The sequence below is a fragment of the Rhinoraja longicauda genome, chromosome 2 (genome assembly GCF_053455715.1).
Source record: "Rhinoraja longicauda isolate Sanriku21f chromosome 2, sRhiLon1.1, whole genome shotgun sequence".
Taxonomy (NCBI): domain Eukaryota; kingdom Metazoa; phylum Chordata; class Chondrichthyes; order Rajiformes; family Arhynchobatidae; genus Rhinoraja; species Rhinoraja longicauda.
Window position 1 is genome coordinate 89,957,996 of NC_135954.1, and position 17,399 is coordinate 89,975,394.

At 42.2% G+C, this 17,399-nt stretch overlaps 1 protein-coding gene across 6 annotated transcripts in view; it reads left to right on the forward strand.

Annotated features, from left to right (window-relative positions):
• Positions 1–17,399, forward strand: part of LOC144606894 (uncharacterized) — a 65,011-nt gene that overhangs the window by 8,363 nt on the left and 39,249 nt on the right. For 5 of the 6 annotated variants that reach the window (XR_013549001.1, XM_078423383.1, XM_078423375.1 and 2 more), the window contains 5 exons: positions 401–486; positions 9,549–9,617; positions 14,236–14,263; positions 14,587–14,688; positions 16,481–16,617. Coding sequence is in view for 5 of the 6 variants with exons in the window: in XM_078423383.1 (XP_078279509.1) it covers positions 412–486; positions 9,549–9,617; positions 14,236–14,263; positions 14,587–14,688; positions 16,481–16,617 (411 nt within the window). In the remaining variant the exon portion in view is untranslated. The remainder of the gene's footprint in view (positions 1–400; positions 487–9,548; positions 9,618–14,235; positions 14,264–14,586; positions 14,689–16,480; positions 16,618–17,399) is intronic. The other variant, XM_078423394.1, reaches the window with a different exon arrangement.

Here is a 17,399-nt window from a genome sequence, read left to right on the forward strand (position 1 = left end):
TCCAGTTAGCCTAAAATTGATCTAATTCATCTTTTCAAATGCATGAGAAAGCAGTTAAATTCTGGAACGCTGAATGAGATTGATGGTATGGACAAGTGAGATCACAGAGGGATGTGAAAACATGGCTGAGAATTTTAAAATTCAGCAGTTGTTTAGTCTGTTTGGATGAATCAGCAGTGAACAAGACCAAGCAAATTATAATTTTGGCAGACATTGGATATGTTTATGCTGAATGGAGGTATTTGGAATAATGAGATATTGTCTTGGAATAATCGACATTGCTGTTTATTATATGGCAGACTTATTTTGAATACATTTTTTGGACCAAAACATGGAGGTCTTGCTTCAACACAAAGTGTTTTTTTTCAAATTCCATGTGACATATCATTTTTTTCTTCAGATTTGAAAAAAATGAATGTTTCTGGCATCAAAATCCACTTTGAAGATGGTGCAAGAGATGTCTCTTGTAGCAAGTACTGGTGTGACGTAAGTGTTTTTAAAGATTAATTTGCCGACACATGCATTTACTGTTCTATACAAATAAATAAAGAGCCTTACATGCATGAAATTTATTTCAGCACCATACCTGGATTAGTGTGTACTCCATTGAATAATGTTAGGTAGAATATACCCGGTTTGGTATCAATGCTGCAGGGGATTATTTGATGGATTCTTTGGAAATCTGGAAAGCTTGAGTGGAACGTACATATATTTCTAGAGTTTAGAAAAATGAAGAATGCTCTTCATGAGGACAAAAAAGGGACAGGAGATGGTTAATTAATAAGTAAGTAATAGGTAAGTAATCTGGCAGTTAATAATAAGGATAATCTGTGATGTTTGGTGGACCGTGTGGGGTGGGAGGACCCATTGCTCCTCCCATGCAGCAGGTGGCGCTGCACAGGACAAAGGGATGGTTAACTCTGTACACAATGTGTAAGTATGCAGCCAGACCATGTGGTTGCAGCCATTTTTTTTAGTTGTCAGCATTGAGTTGCCCAGTGATCCCCGTACATTAACACTATCCTACACCCACTAGGGACAATTTTTACATTTACGGATATCAAATAATGATGAGATGGAGTACAGGAAGGAGATTGAGAACCTCGTGTCCTGGTGTTGAGCCAATAACCTTTCTCTCAATGTCAGCAAGATAAATGAGATAGTGATCGACTTCAGGAGGCGAAGCCACACACATACCCCAGATTGCATTGACTGAGCCAAAGTAGAGATGGTTGAAAACTTTAAATTCCTGTGAGTCAGTACTATCACCATCAACTTCTCCTGGACCACCCATTTTGAAGCAACGACCAAGAACACACACCAATGCCTCTATTTCCTTAGAAGGCTTCGGAAGTTCGGCATGTCCCCAACAATTCTCACCAACTTCAACAGTCCTGAACTATTACCAACCTCATTGGTGACCCACGGGCTATCTTTGATCAGACTTTACATGCTTTACATTGCACTAAATGTTATTTCCATATCATGCATTTGTACACTATGAATGGCTCGATTGTAATCATGTATTATCTTTCCACTCACTGGTTAGCACACAACAAAAGCTTTTCACTACCTTGATACACGTCACAATAAACTAAACTGAAACATGCATTTAGATGGACAATGGCTGATCAGGGATAGACAAAATGCTGGAGTAACTCAGCGGGACAGGGAGCATCTCTGAAGTGAAGGAATGGGTGACGTTTTGGGTTGAGTTCTTTCAGGCTGATGTCAGGGGAATGGGCGGGACATAGATAGAATATAGTTGGAGATAGTAAGACTGGTAGGAGAACTGGGATGGTGAGAGGGAAAGCAAGGGCTGTTTCAAGTTAGAGAAGTCAGTGTTCATACTGCTGGGGAGTAAGCTACCCAAGCAAAATATGAGGTGCTGTTCCTCCAATTTGCGCTGGGCCTCACTCTGACAACGGAGGAGGCCCAGGACAGAAAGGTCAGATTGGGAATGGGAAGGGGAGTTAAAGTGCTGAGCAACCGGGAGATCAGGTTGGACTGAGCGGAAGTGTTCAGCGAAACGTTCGCCGAGCCTGCGCTTGGTCTCGCCGATATACAGGAGTTGACATCTAGAACTGCAGATACAGTAGATGAGGTTGGAGGAGGTGCAAGTGAACATCTGCCTCACCTGAAAAGACTGTTTGGGTCCTTGGATGTAGTCGATGGGGAAGGTAAAGGGAGAGGTGTTGCATCTCCTGTGGTTGCATGGGAAAGTACCTGGGGAGGGGGTGGTTTGGGTGGGAAGGGATGAGATGACCAGGGAGTTGCGGAGGGAGCGGTCTCTGTGGAAAGCAGAAAGGGCTAGGATTCCGTTGGAGGTGTCAAAGATGTTGGAGGATTATGTGCTGTACGCGACGACTGATGGGGTGGAAGGTGAGGACAAGGAGGACTCTGTCCTTGTTATGAGTGGGGGGGAGGGGGAGTAAGAGCAGAGCAGTGGGATATCGAGGAGACCCTAGTGAGATCCTCATCTATAATGGAAGAGGGGAACCCCCGTTTCCTAAAGAATGAGGACATCTCTGATAACCTGGTATGGAAAACCTCATCCTGGGTGCAAATGCGGCGTAGACGCAGGAATTGGGAGTATGGGGATACAATCTTTACAGGAAGCAGGGTGGGAAGAAGTGTAGTTTAGATAGCTATGGAAATCAGTGAGTTTGTAATAGATGTAATAATAGGGATAGACAACATGGTTTTGTATATGGGAGATCGTGTCTCACAAATCTTATTGAGTTTTTTGAAGATAAGGGATTGGACACACTAGATGCAGGAAACATGTTCCTAATGTTGGGGGAGACCAGGGCCACAGTTTAAGAATAAAGGGCAGGTCATTTAGAACTGAGATGAGGAAAAACTTTTTCACATCGAGAGTCGTGAATTTGCAGAATTCTCTGCCTCAGAAAGGAGTGAAGACCGAATCAGTGAATGCGTTCAAAAGAGAGTTAGATAGAGCTCTTAGGGCTAGCGGAATCAAGGGGTATGGGGAGAAGGCAGGAACAGGGTACTGATTGTTGATGATCAGCCATAATCACATTGAATGGCGGTGCTGGCTTTAAGGGCTCCTGCACCTATTGTCTATGTATGTATGTGTCTAAGATGTGATAAAAAAGGTTGACGAGGCATGTCCCCAACAATTTTGTGGACATAGCTGTGGACTTTGCGTATATATACATTTCTGCAAAACATTTGACAAGGGTTCACATGATGGGGTGCTCTGGAAGGTTAGATCGCTTGGCAGAGGGTAATGGTGGAAACTTGGTTTTCAGTCTGGTGGCCTGTGATTAGTGGTGTGACTCGGGGTTCGGTGCTGGGTCCCTTGCTCCTTGTCATCTATATCAATAATTTGGATGTGAATGTACAAGGCATGATAAACAAGTTTGTAGATGACACTAAGGTGTGTGGTATTGTAGACAGTGAAGATGGTTCTCAAAAATTGGAGCAGAATCTTGATCGGTTGGACCTACGTGGTGAATGGCAGGGCTCTGGGGAGAGTTGTAGAGCATAGGGATCGAGGAGTGCAGGTACATGGTTCCTTGAAAGTGGCGTCACAGATAGATAGCTTTTAGCACATCATAGTGTCATACGGCGTAAAACTAGGTCCTTCGGCTCAACTTGCCCACGACCGACCAACATGCAAAACTTGCCCCCACCTGCCTGTGTTTGGCCCATATCCTTTAAAAGCTTTCCTATCCATGTACGTGACCAAATGTTTTTTTAAATGTTGTGATAGTAACTGCTTCAATTACCTCCTCTGGCAGCTTGCACCATATACCTACCATTTTTGTGTAAAAAAAAAAGGTGCCCCTCAAGTCAGCCAGCGCTGCCGTGAGAGTGGTCCCCAGACCTGTCGGGAGCAGATCAAAACAAGTCCTGAAGCCAGGGCCCAGGCTGCCTAGCTCGGAAATGGAGCCCGGTCATTGGTGGCACTGAGGGGGAGGGGGTGTCTATCAGATCGTGCGGGGAGAGGAGACAGCAGTGTCGGCTGGTAGAGGAGGGGAGAGGAGCGGCACCCGACAGGTCTGGGAGGTATATGCCCGCCTGTCCCGGGGACCACTCTCACGGCAGTGCTGGCTGTGAGGATTGAGCCTGTAGGGTGCCGCTTCGTCAGGTTACAGGTGTTGCAATCGGAAACGTGCAGCGGGGGTGTGATTGAGGGAGGAAGACCCAGACAACCGGCTACAGGGAGCCAGCGCTGGCGAACACAGCATCTGCGGGCTCCCCGCCATCCCCGGGAGCGGCGTAGGGGTGACGAGGCGCGAGATTTGTGTGGAATGAGGGTGAGTTTGTGCAGCGCCCATATCTCCTCAGGACGGCGGCACAAATGACATTGCCTGGGTTGGGAGGGAGCTCTGTAACCTGCAATGAAGCACCAAGCGTGGGGATTTTTTAACGTGTAAGAAGGAGCTGCAGACGCTGGTTTACACCGAGAAGGAATGGCTGACATTTCAGGTCGAGACCCTTCCTGCAGGTTCTCGACCTGAAACATCAGCCATTCCTTCTCTGAAGAGATGCTGCCTGTCCTGCTAAGTTACTCCAGCATTTTGTGTCTACCGGAGTTCAAATTAACCATAAATACACCTAATTAATATTTTTAAAGCTGTATTTTCTTACCTCTACGAAGCAAAACTGGAAAATACAGATGAAACGCAGGTCTGTATACACGCAGCAGATCAGCCGGCGAGAATGCTTAGCTTTTCTGGCGCATGCTCAATCGAGATACCCAACTTGCTGGACCAGTTCGGCACATCTCCAACAATCCTCACCAACTTCTACAGATGCGCCGTAGAAAGCATCTTATTGGGGTGCATCATAGCCTGGTTTGGAACAGTTCTATCCAAGACCGCAAGAAATTGCAGAGTTGTGGACGTAGCCCAGGCCATCACACAAACCAGCCTCCCTTTCATCGACTCCATCTGTACTTCACACTGCCTAGTCAAGGCCACCAGCATAATTCAGTACCAGTTTCACCCCGGTCACTCCCTCTCTCATGATGCATGAGATATAGAAGTTTGAAAACGCATAACTCCAGATTCACGAACAGTTTCTTCCCAGTAGTTATCAGGCAACTGAACGGTCCTCAGTTAAGAGTGCGGTCCTGATCTCTCATCAACATCAGTGGAGACCTTTGAACTTTCTTTAATCGGACTTTATCGGACTTCAATGTAATATCTTTGCACTAAATGTTGTATCCTTTAACCTTGCACTGTGGGCATCTTCGTTGTTTTCATATATAGTTTTTTTTAATTGGATAACACCCAAATAAAAGCTTTCACTATATCTCAGTACACATGACAATGATAAACTAAACTTTGGATACTTGCTGAGTATTTTCGAGGCTGAGGCTGACAAATACTTGGCTCTTGTCTTCACCTGGAAGACAATTGTACTGAGATTGTAAAGCTATTGTACTTTAAAGGATAGTCATGGTATTAGATAAAATAAAAAATACACTTTGAAAAAAATTAAGCAGTTGGGGCAAAAGTTTTTGGGCAGTTTCATTTTCTCCCAATACTATTTCTATGGATGTGGTGAAAACTGCCTGAATCTTCGGAAAAAGTTGCTTCTTTGTTCAAATTAAAGGATGAGTAATAAACCTGGTAGTTGCAGGTGGGTTTTCTAACAGCACTCAGACTGCTGGAGAAATCTGTTGGAGGATTGTGATATGGGAAAACATTAATTAGGATGTGAAAGACTATCAATTAAGAAATTAAAGTAATCACAGAATTATGATCTTTGCACTCAATTAACCATTGAGTTATTCACAAAATGCTGGAGTAACTCAGCAGGTCAGGCAGCATCTCGGGAGAGAAGGAATGGGTGACGTTTCGGGTCGAGACCCTTCTTCAGACTGATGTCAGGGGAGCGGGACAAAGGAAGGATATAGGTGGAGACAGGAAGATAGAGGGAGATCTGGGAAGGAGGAGGGGAAGGGAGCGACAGGGGAACTATCTAAAGTTGGAGAAGTCGCTGTTCAGACCACTGGGCTGCAAACTGCCCAGGCGAAATATGAGGTGCTGTTCCTCCAATTTCCGGTGGGCCTCACTATGGCACTGGAGGAGGCCCATGACAGAAAGGTCAGACTGGGAATGGGAGGGGGAGTTGAAGTGCTCGGCCACCAGGAGATCAGTTTGGTTAATGCGGACCGAGCGCAGGTGTTCAGTGAAGCGATCGCCGAGCCTGCGTTTGGTTTCGCCGATGTAAAGAAGTTGGCATCTAGAGCAGCGGATGCAATAGACGAGGTTGGAGGAGATGCAGGTGAACCTTTGTTTCACCTGGAAAGACTGTTTGGGTCCTTGGATGGAGTTGAGGGGGGAGTTAAAGGGACAGGTGTTGCATCTCGTGCAGTTGCAGGGGAAAGTATCCGGGGTTGGGGTGGTTTGGGTAGGAAGGGACGAGTGGACCAGGGAGTTACGGAGGGAACGGTCTCTGCGGAACGCAGAGAGGGGAGGGGATGGGAAGATATGGCCAGTGGTGGGGGTCCCGTTGTAGGTGACGGAAATGTTGGTGGATGATATGTTGGATCTGCTGGCTGGTGGGGTGGAAGGTGAGAATGAGGGGGATTCTGTCCTTGTTGCGATTGGGGGGAGGGGGAGCAAGAGCGGAGCTGCGGGATGTAGAAGAGACCCTAGTGAGAGCCTCATCTATAATGGTGGAGGGGAAGCCCCGTTTCCTGAAAAACGAGGACATCTCGGAAGACTAGTGTGAAACGCCTCATCCCGGGCGCAGATGCGGCGTTGACGGAGGAATTGGGAGTAGGGGATAGACTTTTTGCAAGAAGTGTACTCCAGATAGCTGTGCGAGTCAGTGGGTTTATAGTAAATGTCCGTCACTAGTCTGTCACCTGTGATGGAGATGGTGAGGTCCAGAAACGGGAGGGAGATGTCGGAGATAGTCCAGGTATATTTAAGGGCAGGATGGAAATTGGAGGTGAAGTGTATGAAGTCAGTGAGTTCTGCACGGGTGCAAGAGGTAGCACCAATGCAGTCGTCGATGTAGCGGAGGTAGAGTTCGGGGATGGGGTCAGTGTACGTCTGGAACAGGGATTGTTCGACGTACTCGACGTACCCGACAAAGAGGCAGGCATAGCTAGGGCCCATGCGAGTGCCCATAGCTACGCCTCTGGTTTGGAGGAAGTGGGAGGAGTCAAAGGAGAAGTTGTTAAGGGTAAGAACCAGCTCTGCTAGGCGGAGGAGATGGAGGTTGGTCGATGGGGATTGGCTGGTTCTACGGTCAAGGAAGAAACGGAGGGCTTCGAGACCATCCTTGTGGGGGATGGAAGTGTAGAGTGACTGGACATCCATGGTGAAGATGAGGGAGTGGGGGCCTGGGAACCGGAAGTTATCGAGGAGATGGAGAGTGTGTGAGGTGTCTTGGACGTAGGTGGGGAGGGATTTAACCAGGGGGGATAGGATGGAGTCGAGGTAGGTAGAGATAAGTTTGGTTATGCTTATTGTACTCTGACATGTGTTTGAACTTTTCCAAGTAAGTTGACGGTACAAACTGATTGTGGCTGAGGTAATTGCCCTATTTAGACCAACTAACTCGTCAGCCTGAGTGCTATCTAACTTTTAAGCCCCTAGTCTTTTCTACTTTTCCGAACCAATTTATCTTCTTCCCCATGACATCGGCAGATTTATTTTCTTCTGTGAAGATAAATTTCAAAACACAGATTCAGTAACTCACTCGTGTCCTCTGTCTTAACAAACTGGATTCCTTTTTGGCCTTTAATTATTTCCCTCTTTCTTTTTGCCTTTTATTTAAGAACTAATATAATGCTTCTGATTTTATCATCTTTGAATATTTTCTTATGCAAATTTGTTAACCTTCCCTTTAAACATTGTTTCTTTAAACAGTTGTTTTTTTATTTTGTTTGATTGCCTACTGAATTGTAGGATTGAAATAAATCTTGATTTATTATGATCAGCATTCAAAATGACCTTGCATCATTTTAATGTTTCTGTTGTTATTGAAGAAACTCAATAAAGATTTTCATCCTTATAAGACTATATTAAATCCACACTTGAACTGTGTCTTCATGAAAGATAATGAATGTAGAAATTATTAAAAATATGGGAAAGACATTGGATGAACAGATTCATGCTAGTTAGGATCGACCCTAATTGTCTTGGTCAGAACGCAATCTTTTTCACCTTTCAGTTGGCAGACAGAAAAGTACAGAGCTAAATAAATTGCAAAGCAGGGTTTGAAGAGGCATTGATATTTTCAGTTACATATGGCTCAGTGATGTGTTTCAGCATAATTTATATAAATGTGTTAGAAATAATGTTTGAAGGTAAATAATGTTTGTAGTGTAACAAAATATGGGTTTATGGAATATGGAAATATTTGGGGGATTTGGATCAATGATGAAGGAAGAACAAATTAATAGGAAGACATTTACTGAAACGAATAAAATTGCAAATGTACAGAAGCAAAGCAGCAAATAAACACAGTGTCACACGTCCTTCAATGTAAAAGCTCACAAAGGTTTTTCAGGAACTTCTCATTACGACAGCTGTATCTTAAAATCTGGGTTCTGGATCATGGCCGAGGTGAAGTTTGCAGTATTATCAATAAGCTCACGCCTTGATCCTAATCTAAAAACAACAGTTAATTATGTTTTTGGAACTAGCTATTCTTTGCAATTGCTAAAAACAAGGATTATTTCTTACATCGGGCACCGAGCCAGTCTCTGAGAAATAAAAAAAAATCTTCATGCAGCTTCTTGTCTTCTTGTAACTGTGGTTCAGAGGCATTATTATTTACTAGCTCTTCATGTTCCCAATGTTGGGGGAGTCCAGAACAAGGGGCCACAGTTTAAGAATAATGGGTAGGCCATTTAGAACGGAGATGAGGAAAAACTTTTGCAGTCAGAGAGTTGTGAATCTGTGGAATTCTCTGCCTCCGAAGGCAGTGGAGGCCAATTCTCTGAATGCATTCAAGAGAGAGCTAGATAGAGCTCTTAAGGATAGCGGAGTCAGGGGGTATGGGGAGAAGGCAGGAACGGGGTCCTGATTGAGAATGATCAGCCATGATCACATTGAATGGCGGTGCTGGCTCGAAGGGCTGAATGGCCTACTCCTGTACCTATTGTCTATTCTGAGTAAGCCCAAGTATTTTCCCAAGCTTCTAAATGTTTTTGTTAGTGAATTGCTTGACATATGGTGCTGTTAGCAGACAACCAGATCTTAGCTGTAAAGCCTGTTTAACCTTTACACACAGATAAATCTGAGAGATGAGTAATGCATTAATTAGGATTATTGTAATACACATTCATTTCAATGTCATCTTGGTTCTTGATACTCAAATTCCTTTTCTGTTGACTTTCTTATTAAATTTATATCGTGAATTATATATTTATGCGTTTACACTTTTCATCTGAAACTTAATTCTGATGTTACTTTGATAATTTATAATCAAGAACAAAACTTAAAATTATATTTGCAGTTATTTTCGTGATGCAATGTCTTAAGTCAGATAGGTCTACGACTAATGAGATCAAAGATGTTAAGAAATAAACATGTTTTATGTATTTCTAGATTTGCAAAATAGCTTGTGCATCTCCTCTAGATCTTCAAATACATAGAAGAGGCTATCATCATAGTAAGGTAAGGTTGGCTACAATAACTGAACTTCACCTGCACAAATATATGTTTACGTCCAGTTGTAAATCTTCTCATTTTAAACTAGATTTGAGATGCAATTTTGCAATCTGAGGCTTCCCACTCAATTGCAATGTGTAATTTATAACATAAATCTCACCCCACTCCATCCACCTCCCCATTGCTCATCTCCCCTGCTCAGCTTAGTACTAAGGTTAATATGTTTATTCATTTCATTGTGTTACACTGGCAATAGGTATTGCTATGGTGCAAACTCTATTCATCAGTTGTAGATATTATGTTTCTAGATGCTAAGATTTACACAGTAACCACATTTATTTTATAACCGTTGAATCCAACAAATCCTTCAATAATTTTACACTGCATTTTTTTAAAAGAATAAGTTTCAAAAAATAGTCCTGCAAGAAAATCATTAGAACTCACAAATATGTATTTCTCTTCTTGGCTCCATAATATTTCTGGGCTTTGATATCGCATTGGCTTAAATCATTGATGAATATGCAAGCGACGACACAGTGGCACAGCTGGAGGACCTGTTGCCTCAGAGCCAGAGACCCGGGTTCGATCCTGACAGTGGGTGTTGTCTGTGTGGAGTTTCCATGTTCTCCCTGTGGGTTTCATCCAGGTTCTCTTGTTTGCTCCCACATCCCAAAGTCGTGCAGATTTCTAGGTTAATTGGCCTTCATAAATTCTCCCTGGTGTGTAGGGCGTGAATAAGAAAATGGGACAACATAGAACTAGTGTGAACAGGTAATTGAGGGTCGGTATGGTGGGCCAACATCTCTAAAACAATATTTCCCTTCATCTCTTTCCTTTGCACAACTGAATGTTTATGAATATCAGTATACAAATCAGAAATTTTCATGGGGTCACTTGCATACATTAAACATATTTGTGCAGGTACTGTGATTATATTGAATCCATGACAATAATCCAAAAACACAACACTGAGATTAATGGATATCTGAAATAAAATGGAAAAATGTTGAAAATGCTCAGCAGGACATCAGTATCTGTGGGGGGGGGGGGAACGGAGTTAATGTTTCAGATTGATGGTCTTAGTTTATTTCCATTACAGTACTGCCAGGGACTAACGTCGATGAACATCTTGATTGGCATGAATAAATTGGGCAGTAGGGCCTGTTTCCAAGCAGTACGATTCTCTTGAATACTTGCAGCAATTTTAGTTTTTACTAGCCAGGCGTGGATCCGTTGGGTCCAAATCTCTCCTGTGGGTGTGGCAACCCCCAGCAACCCTCCGTGCAAATGTATCCTGCGGGCGCGACAACCCCCAATTGGGTGCAAGCCTCTCCTGCGGGCCCAGCAACCTTTCCCCAACAGACGATCCGTGGACCCATTGCCGGCCGGGGAGTGACAATCTGTGGACCCGTTGCGGCGGGAGCACATTTATTAAAGTTTATTAAGTTAATTGTTTTTAAAATGTAACAAACCTTGATCAATTGAGACCGCAGGGGAATGGTAAGTAGAGTGGGCCTAAAATTGTTGCACCATCGTGTACCGTTTTGGCTGTATTTCAGGAACAAATCCACCCACAAACCCACAAATATACAAGATGAGAGCTTTAGTAATATAATAATATATATATTATATATATATATGTATAGATTCCACTTTGTATTATGCAGAGATGATTAAGATTCCAATTAATTTTGGAGGAATGAGGGGAAATAGTTGATGTAAACTTTCTGCATAGCATTCAGGAGTTTTTAGAAGATGGGTAGGAAGTTAAAAAAAATTAATCGTTTTAAGAACAAGTTCCAGAATGCTAAAATTGAATGCATAAAATCTTTACCATTGATCTGTAGGAGTCCATGGACGATCTGAGCTGGGGTGTGGGATTAGAAGTTTTTGAGGGCAGATCTTGACCCCTGAAACATTACCTATCCTTTTTCTCTAGAGATGCTGTCTGATCCGCTGGGTTACTCCAGCTTTTTATGTCTATCAATGTGCAGTACCTGTATCTCTAAAACTAAACTAAACCAAGAATCGCTCCATCCACCTAGTGGTCATTCCGTGAAACAACAAACTCTGTCCACAACAGATTCATCCACTACAACTTCAATCTGTTATAAAGAGGTCCGTTAATGCGAGGGTTTACTGTACATGTTTTCGAGGAGAATGGCCACAGGAGATTTCTGCACCCACCCATTTACCCTTTCAGGTGGTCACACATCTACGTTCTGCCTGCACCTTGGATATGACCATTTCACTATCTCTCCTTTCCATGACACTCTCATTCTCTCGGGTGATACTAAGGTCATCCAGCACTAGTTCCCGCTCATGGTTAGTTAGGAGTTGCAACAGGACGCACTTCCCACAGATATAGTCCCAAGAGATCTTGGAAGTGCCCCTAACTTCATACATCCTGCAGAAGGAGCATACCAGTAACCTAATTAGCATCCTGACTACAAGTAGACTAAAGACAAAGTTACAAAAATGAAAGACTTTGAAAGACCTTGTCTTGCCATCAACCTCTGCTCAGCCTCTCCACTGCAGCATCTCGGATCAAAGTCTCAACACCTACTCTCAATTACAACATTTCATCTCCGAACATTGTTGTATCCACTTATGTAGCTTCCTCTGGCAGCTTGTTAGAGTACCCTTTCTTCACCATTTGTTCACCTACACCACCACTTTCAGGGAGCCATGCACACGTACTTCTCGATCTCTGTTCTATAGCGCTCTATAGGACTCTACCATTTACTTTGTGAGCCCTGCCCTAGTTTGACATACCTCAGTGTAGCACCTTACACTTGTCAGTTAACTTCCATTTGCTGTGTTTTTGGCTCGCCTTCCCAACTGATCGAGACTTTTTAAAACTTAGAAATCCTTCCTCACTGTCCACTACACCAACAACTTTGGTGTTATCTACAAATGCAATGACAATGTTAACTACATTGTCATCCAAATTATGAATATGTATAACAAACAACACCCAGCATCAATCCCTGTGCACTCCACTGTTCACAGGCGTGCAATCAGGAAAACAACCGTCCACAATTACCCTTTGACTCTTTCTCCAAACAATTTTGAATCCATTTGTCTAGCTTACCTTTGATCTAACTTTCCAGACTAGCCTACTTTGTGGGATCTTGTTAAAGGCTTTGCTAAATTGGGCATAAATTGGTGACTAAAAAAACCGCTCATTAGATTTGTCAGAAATGATTTCCCACAAAGAGAACCACGCTGACTATCCATAAAAGTCTGTGCCTATCCAAATGCTAGTAGATCCTGTCTCTAAATTTTCCCTCTGAAAATTTCCACAGCTAATAGTTTCCTGCTTGTCCTTGCTGCCTTTCTTAAATAAGGGTTCAATGTTAGCCGCTTCCCAGTCTCCTAGAACTTCTGCTATGGCTGAAGATAAAGCAATTATCTCTGCAAGGATTCTGCAATTTTTCCCAAGCTTTGACATGGAATAGGTGCATCAGATATTTACTGTAATTATTAATTAAGCTTAAATTATGAGAATTATATTTCCTTAACTTTATCAAATTAATAGGAATTTTAATATGTTTGTTAAAATGTATATAATATTTCTCGACACAGGATCCTTTGGAATCTGAATAAGAAAGCTAAAAACAAACTTAGAGCTTAGCCTTTCAGAGATGTGTTAAGTAACACTTATATTAATATAAAAATTAGTTGAAATCTAGGCATATTTTAGCTTCAATACAATTGGCTATGAACTATTTGAATGATGGAACAAACTTGAGTGGATGAATGAGCAAAAAACACAAAGTGCAGGAGTAACTTAGATCATGCAGCATCTCCAGGGAAATGCTGCCTGACCTGTTGAATCACTCCAGCACGGTGTTTTTTGCTCAAGATTCCAGCATTTGCAGTTCCTTGTGCCTACCGCATTCAAGAAGACGAATAGCGATAATGTTCCCATATTATTATAGCCAGTCTTGGTACATGTGAATGGAGTGTATTGAAACTATTTAAAGGACAAGGGTAGAGCAGATGAATGTGTGCTCGCTGACATTGACTTCTGCGAACTTTAGGAACATGAAATGGAGCGTGAGAAGATAAAAGACCAAGGATTCTTTTACTGGAGTGTTGTGACAAATTCAGTTTTGAACTGTTAGGAACCTGAACAGGACTCAATTCATGTTGGGATTGGGAAAAGGGGATTGGAGAAACAATAATCCTGGATTAGTAGAATGGCTTGATTATTGGCCATGTTGGATGTTGAGATCCAATTGTGGCAGTAGATGAATAAGCCCCTGCAGTGGTGGGAGTACTCCACGTCATAAGGGCATCTAAAGTGGGATCATAAAATATCTTAAATGTGAAAGTGGAGAAAATCAGTTTTTTAATATTCCTGCAATGATTACAGCCTTCGTCAGCCAGAGTTCTGATTGACAAGCCCTACTCTTCTGAGTATGAATTTTCTTTCGCACCTATTTCACTGTACCTATGAACATGTGACAATAAAGTATAATTGAAATCTTATTCCCATCCATAACTGTAATTTGAGAATTATAATGTATATATTTCAATTTTCTGTTCAAAGTAATCAAAAACGTTTTTTTTGTTTTTGTTTTAATCATGCCCTTGGAATATTCTTGTGTCTTAACAGGTTGAACAAATTTTACAAGAAACCTTAGGTGAGTATAATTGGGCTCTTTAGTTGGGATATTGGAATCAATCAGTGCTTTTATAAAGTAGAAAAAACTTAAGCAACATTAAATCTCCGATCAAGATGTTTGATTTTTCAGCATTAAGGTATTTTTGGATAGATCCATAATATATCTGGCAGGCTTCTTTCATTCATTAAATGTCATATTTTAAGATTCTGTCAGTATCATATTTTTTACTAATATTCAGGAAAACCAAAATTTGTTTGCTTTATATGACTAATCTTGATTATATTAGTCTCGTGTCAAAATAAAATAGCTATTACAGTTTTTCATGACTATTTGAATTGCAGGTGAGAAAGTGGGCAATCCTTTAGATCCTGCAATGAACAGTACTGATACACGGAACCTAGATGAGTACATTATGAATTGGAATATAGATGAACCCTTAATTGGTGAGTGTTTTTCCTTTGGAGGAATAGATTTATGAATAAACAAATATCACCACATGTTAGCATGATTGAAAGCTGCTCGACAAATAGTATTTTTTTTAAATCCCTTCCTTAAAGGATGTTTACACATCAATGGTACTTCATTTTTATCACTGGAATGAGATGAGAGTGCAATATAAATTCAAGGTATCTTTCTTTGGATCCGTAGCAAGGAAACAGTCCCAATAAGTAAGATTGAAATGCGAAAATCGCCCAATCAATGTCTTTGACATCACAAAATGCTGCGTATTACCTGTTCTTGGGTTTGCATTATTAAATAGGCAAACTCATCGTTTATTCTGATCCCCGAGCATCTCTTAGGACACTGAGGTTACAGTTTGACAGGTGTACAACCTCGCCCATTTCCTCATCGCCCATACTTGCACACTGCCTCCAGAGCTTGGATTTTATTCTGTGAAAGTAGATATATGGAACGCTGTCTGGGTGGATTTGGCACTGGAACATAGAATTCTATTACATCTTTTTGGATCAAAATACAATGAATGGCTAATCCTATTTCCATTTTCAGGATAATACTTGCACATTGTTCTGGTTGTCCAGAACAAGTTATTGTCTTAATCCAGTAACTGTTTATCCTGGTTGTTTATTGCATTCAGGCGATTAATCAGGCCGACAGGCACAATCATTATCCATTTGTTGCCATTTCTTCCCTCGCCCGCCCACAGCCCTGGGGGACACTCCCCACCCGGCAACAGGTCCAATGGTTGCTGGGCCCGCAGGATCGTCAGCTGCGGGAGGGTTGCCCGGCGTGCAGGAGAGACCCGCAGGAGAAACGGGGCCGTGGTCAGTGGCTTTTTCCTGTCCCCCCTCACCCGCCGACGGCCCCGGAGGACACTCCCCTCCCGGCAACAGCTCTACGGATAAGGCTTGCCGGACCTACAGGATCGTTAGTTCCGGGAGGGTTGTGCGGCCCGCAGGAGGGCCCATCAGGGGAGATTTGGACCCAACGGGTCCGTGCCCTTCTAGTTTAATATTAAAAATGTAATCTCAGGTATATTAAACTTTCATGTTTACAACCACAAGCCACAGAGAAGAAGATTAAAAATAAAAACAGAAAATGCTAAAAAACTGAGTGGGTCAGGCACCATTTATAGAAAGGGAGACTGTAAACATTTCAGGTCCAGAATTATTCCTCCAAACAGCCAAAAGAAATATGAAGGTAAATTCCAGAAGAGCTCAGTCAAAGAGGTAGGCTTTAAAAATAAATGCAGAGAATAGAATCTCCTGAAATTATTGGTTTGGCAGATGTGAAGCAATTAAATTTACTGGTGTTCAAGTGACTGAAACTGGAGGAAAACACATTTTCCTAATTTTATGTGCTTGTGGAAACTATGGTGCTGACATTTGGCACGGCATTTGAGAGAAGATTGAGATAGTTGGCTGACTGGCACATTTTGTAAATCAGTAATTCTGGGAATGAACAGGGCCTGCCGCCTATTTTGAACGACCCAAGTTAATATAGAATATGGCAGGATGTCCAGAGGTCCAATTAAATAGTCAAGTCTAATTCCACGTAAATGTGGATGCTATGATAAGATGCTAAACATGCAGTATTTTGATGTCTCCCAAATGCGTTTGTCATCATGCTCTGCACAAATTTTCTGCACCATTGTCGGGCAATGGATGAGAATTGTTGAAATATATGAGGATGGATACTTTCGTAAACAATATTAGTGCAAATAAGTAACCTTTGATGAATACTAACTTAAAATATTGTTACTTTGTGATCACTCAGGACTCAATTATATAGTTGAATACCAACGTGATGGAGGAAGAGAGCCAATGTATGAATGCATGTTATGTGACTTTACAGGATACATGCACATATTTGTTTTACACCTTGTTGGTTTCAAGCACAGAATGAATTATATGGTAAGAACATATGTAATGAGGTTTGGTTTGCATGCATGCGGCTATATTACTAAGATTGGGTGGAAGAGACAAGAAGAATGGAGAGGACAGACAAACTAAAGAAGGAAGACACACAAGGTCAGGCAGCATCTCTGAAAGTCATAGATAGCTGACGTATCAGGCGGGAACCTTATTTAGACAAAAAAATTTATCCATCCATGTCTTCCAGAGATGTTGCTGACTTACTGAGTTAAGCCAGCACTTTCTCTTTTTTTTTTAAACCATCGGCAGTTCCTTGTATCCAACCTAAAGGATGTATACTGGTAATAGACACAAAAAGCTGGAGTAACTCAGCAGGACAGGCAGCATCTCTGGAGAGAAGGAATGGGTGACGTTTCGGGTCGAGACCCTTCTTCAGACTGGTTAGGGATAAGGGAAACGAGAGATATAGACGGTGATGTGGAGAGATAAAGACTAATGAATGAAAGATATGCAAAAAAGTAACAATGATAAAGGAAACGGGCCATTGTAAGCTGTTTGTCGGGTGAAAATGAGAAGCTAGTGCGACTTGGGTGGGGGAGGGATGGTGAGAGGGAATGCCGAGGCTACCTGAAGTGAAATAAATCAATATTCATACCACTGGTACCTTACTTAAATTACAACGTGTGTTTCCAGACAGTGTATTAATGAAATTGATAACACTATTGTACCAGAATCCTGGTGTGAATTGTGCCGCAGCTCAGTGTGAAGTGGCTGCTCTGAGGACTGGACTTGGGTGGCTGATGGGGGCAGCACAGATCCTT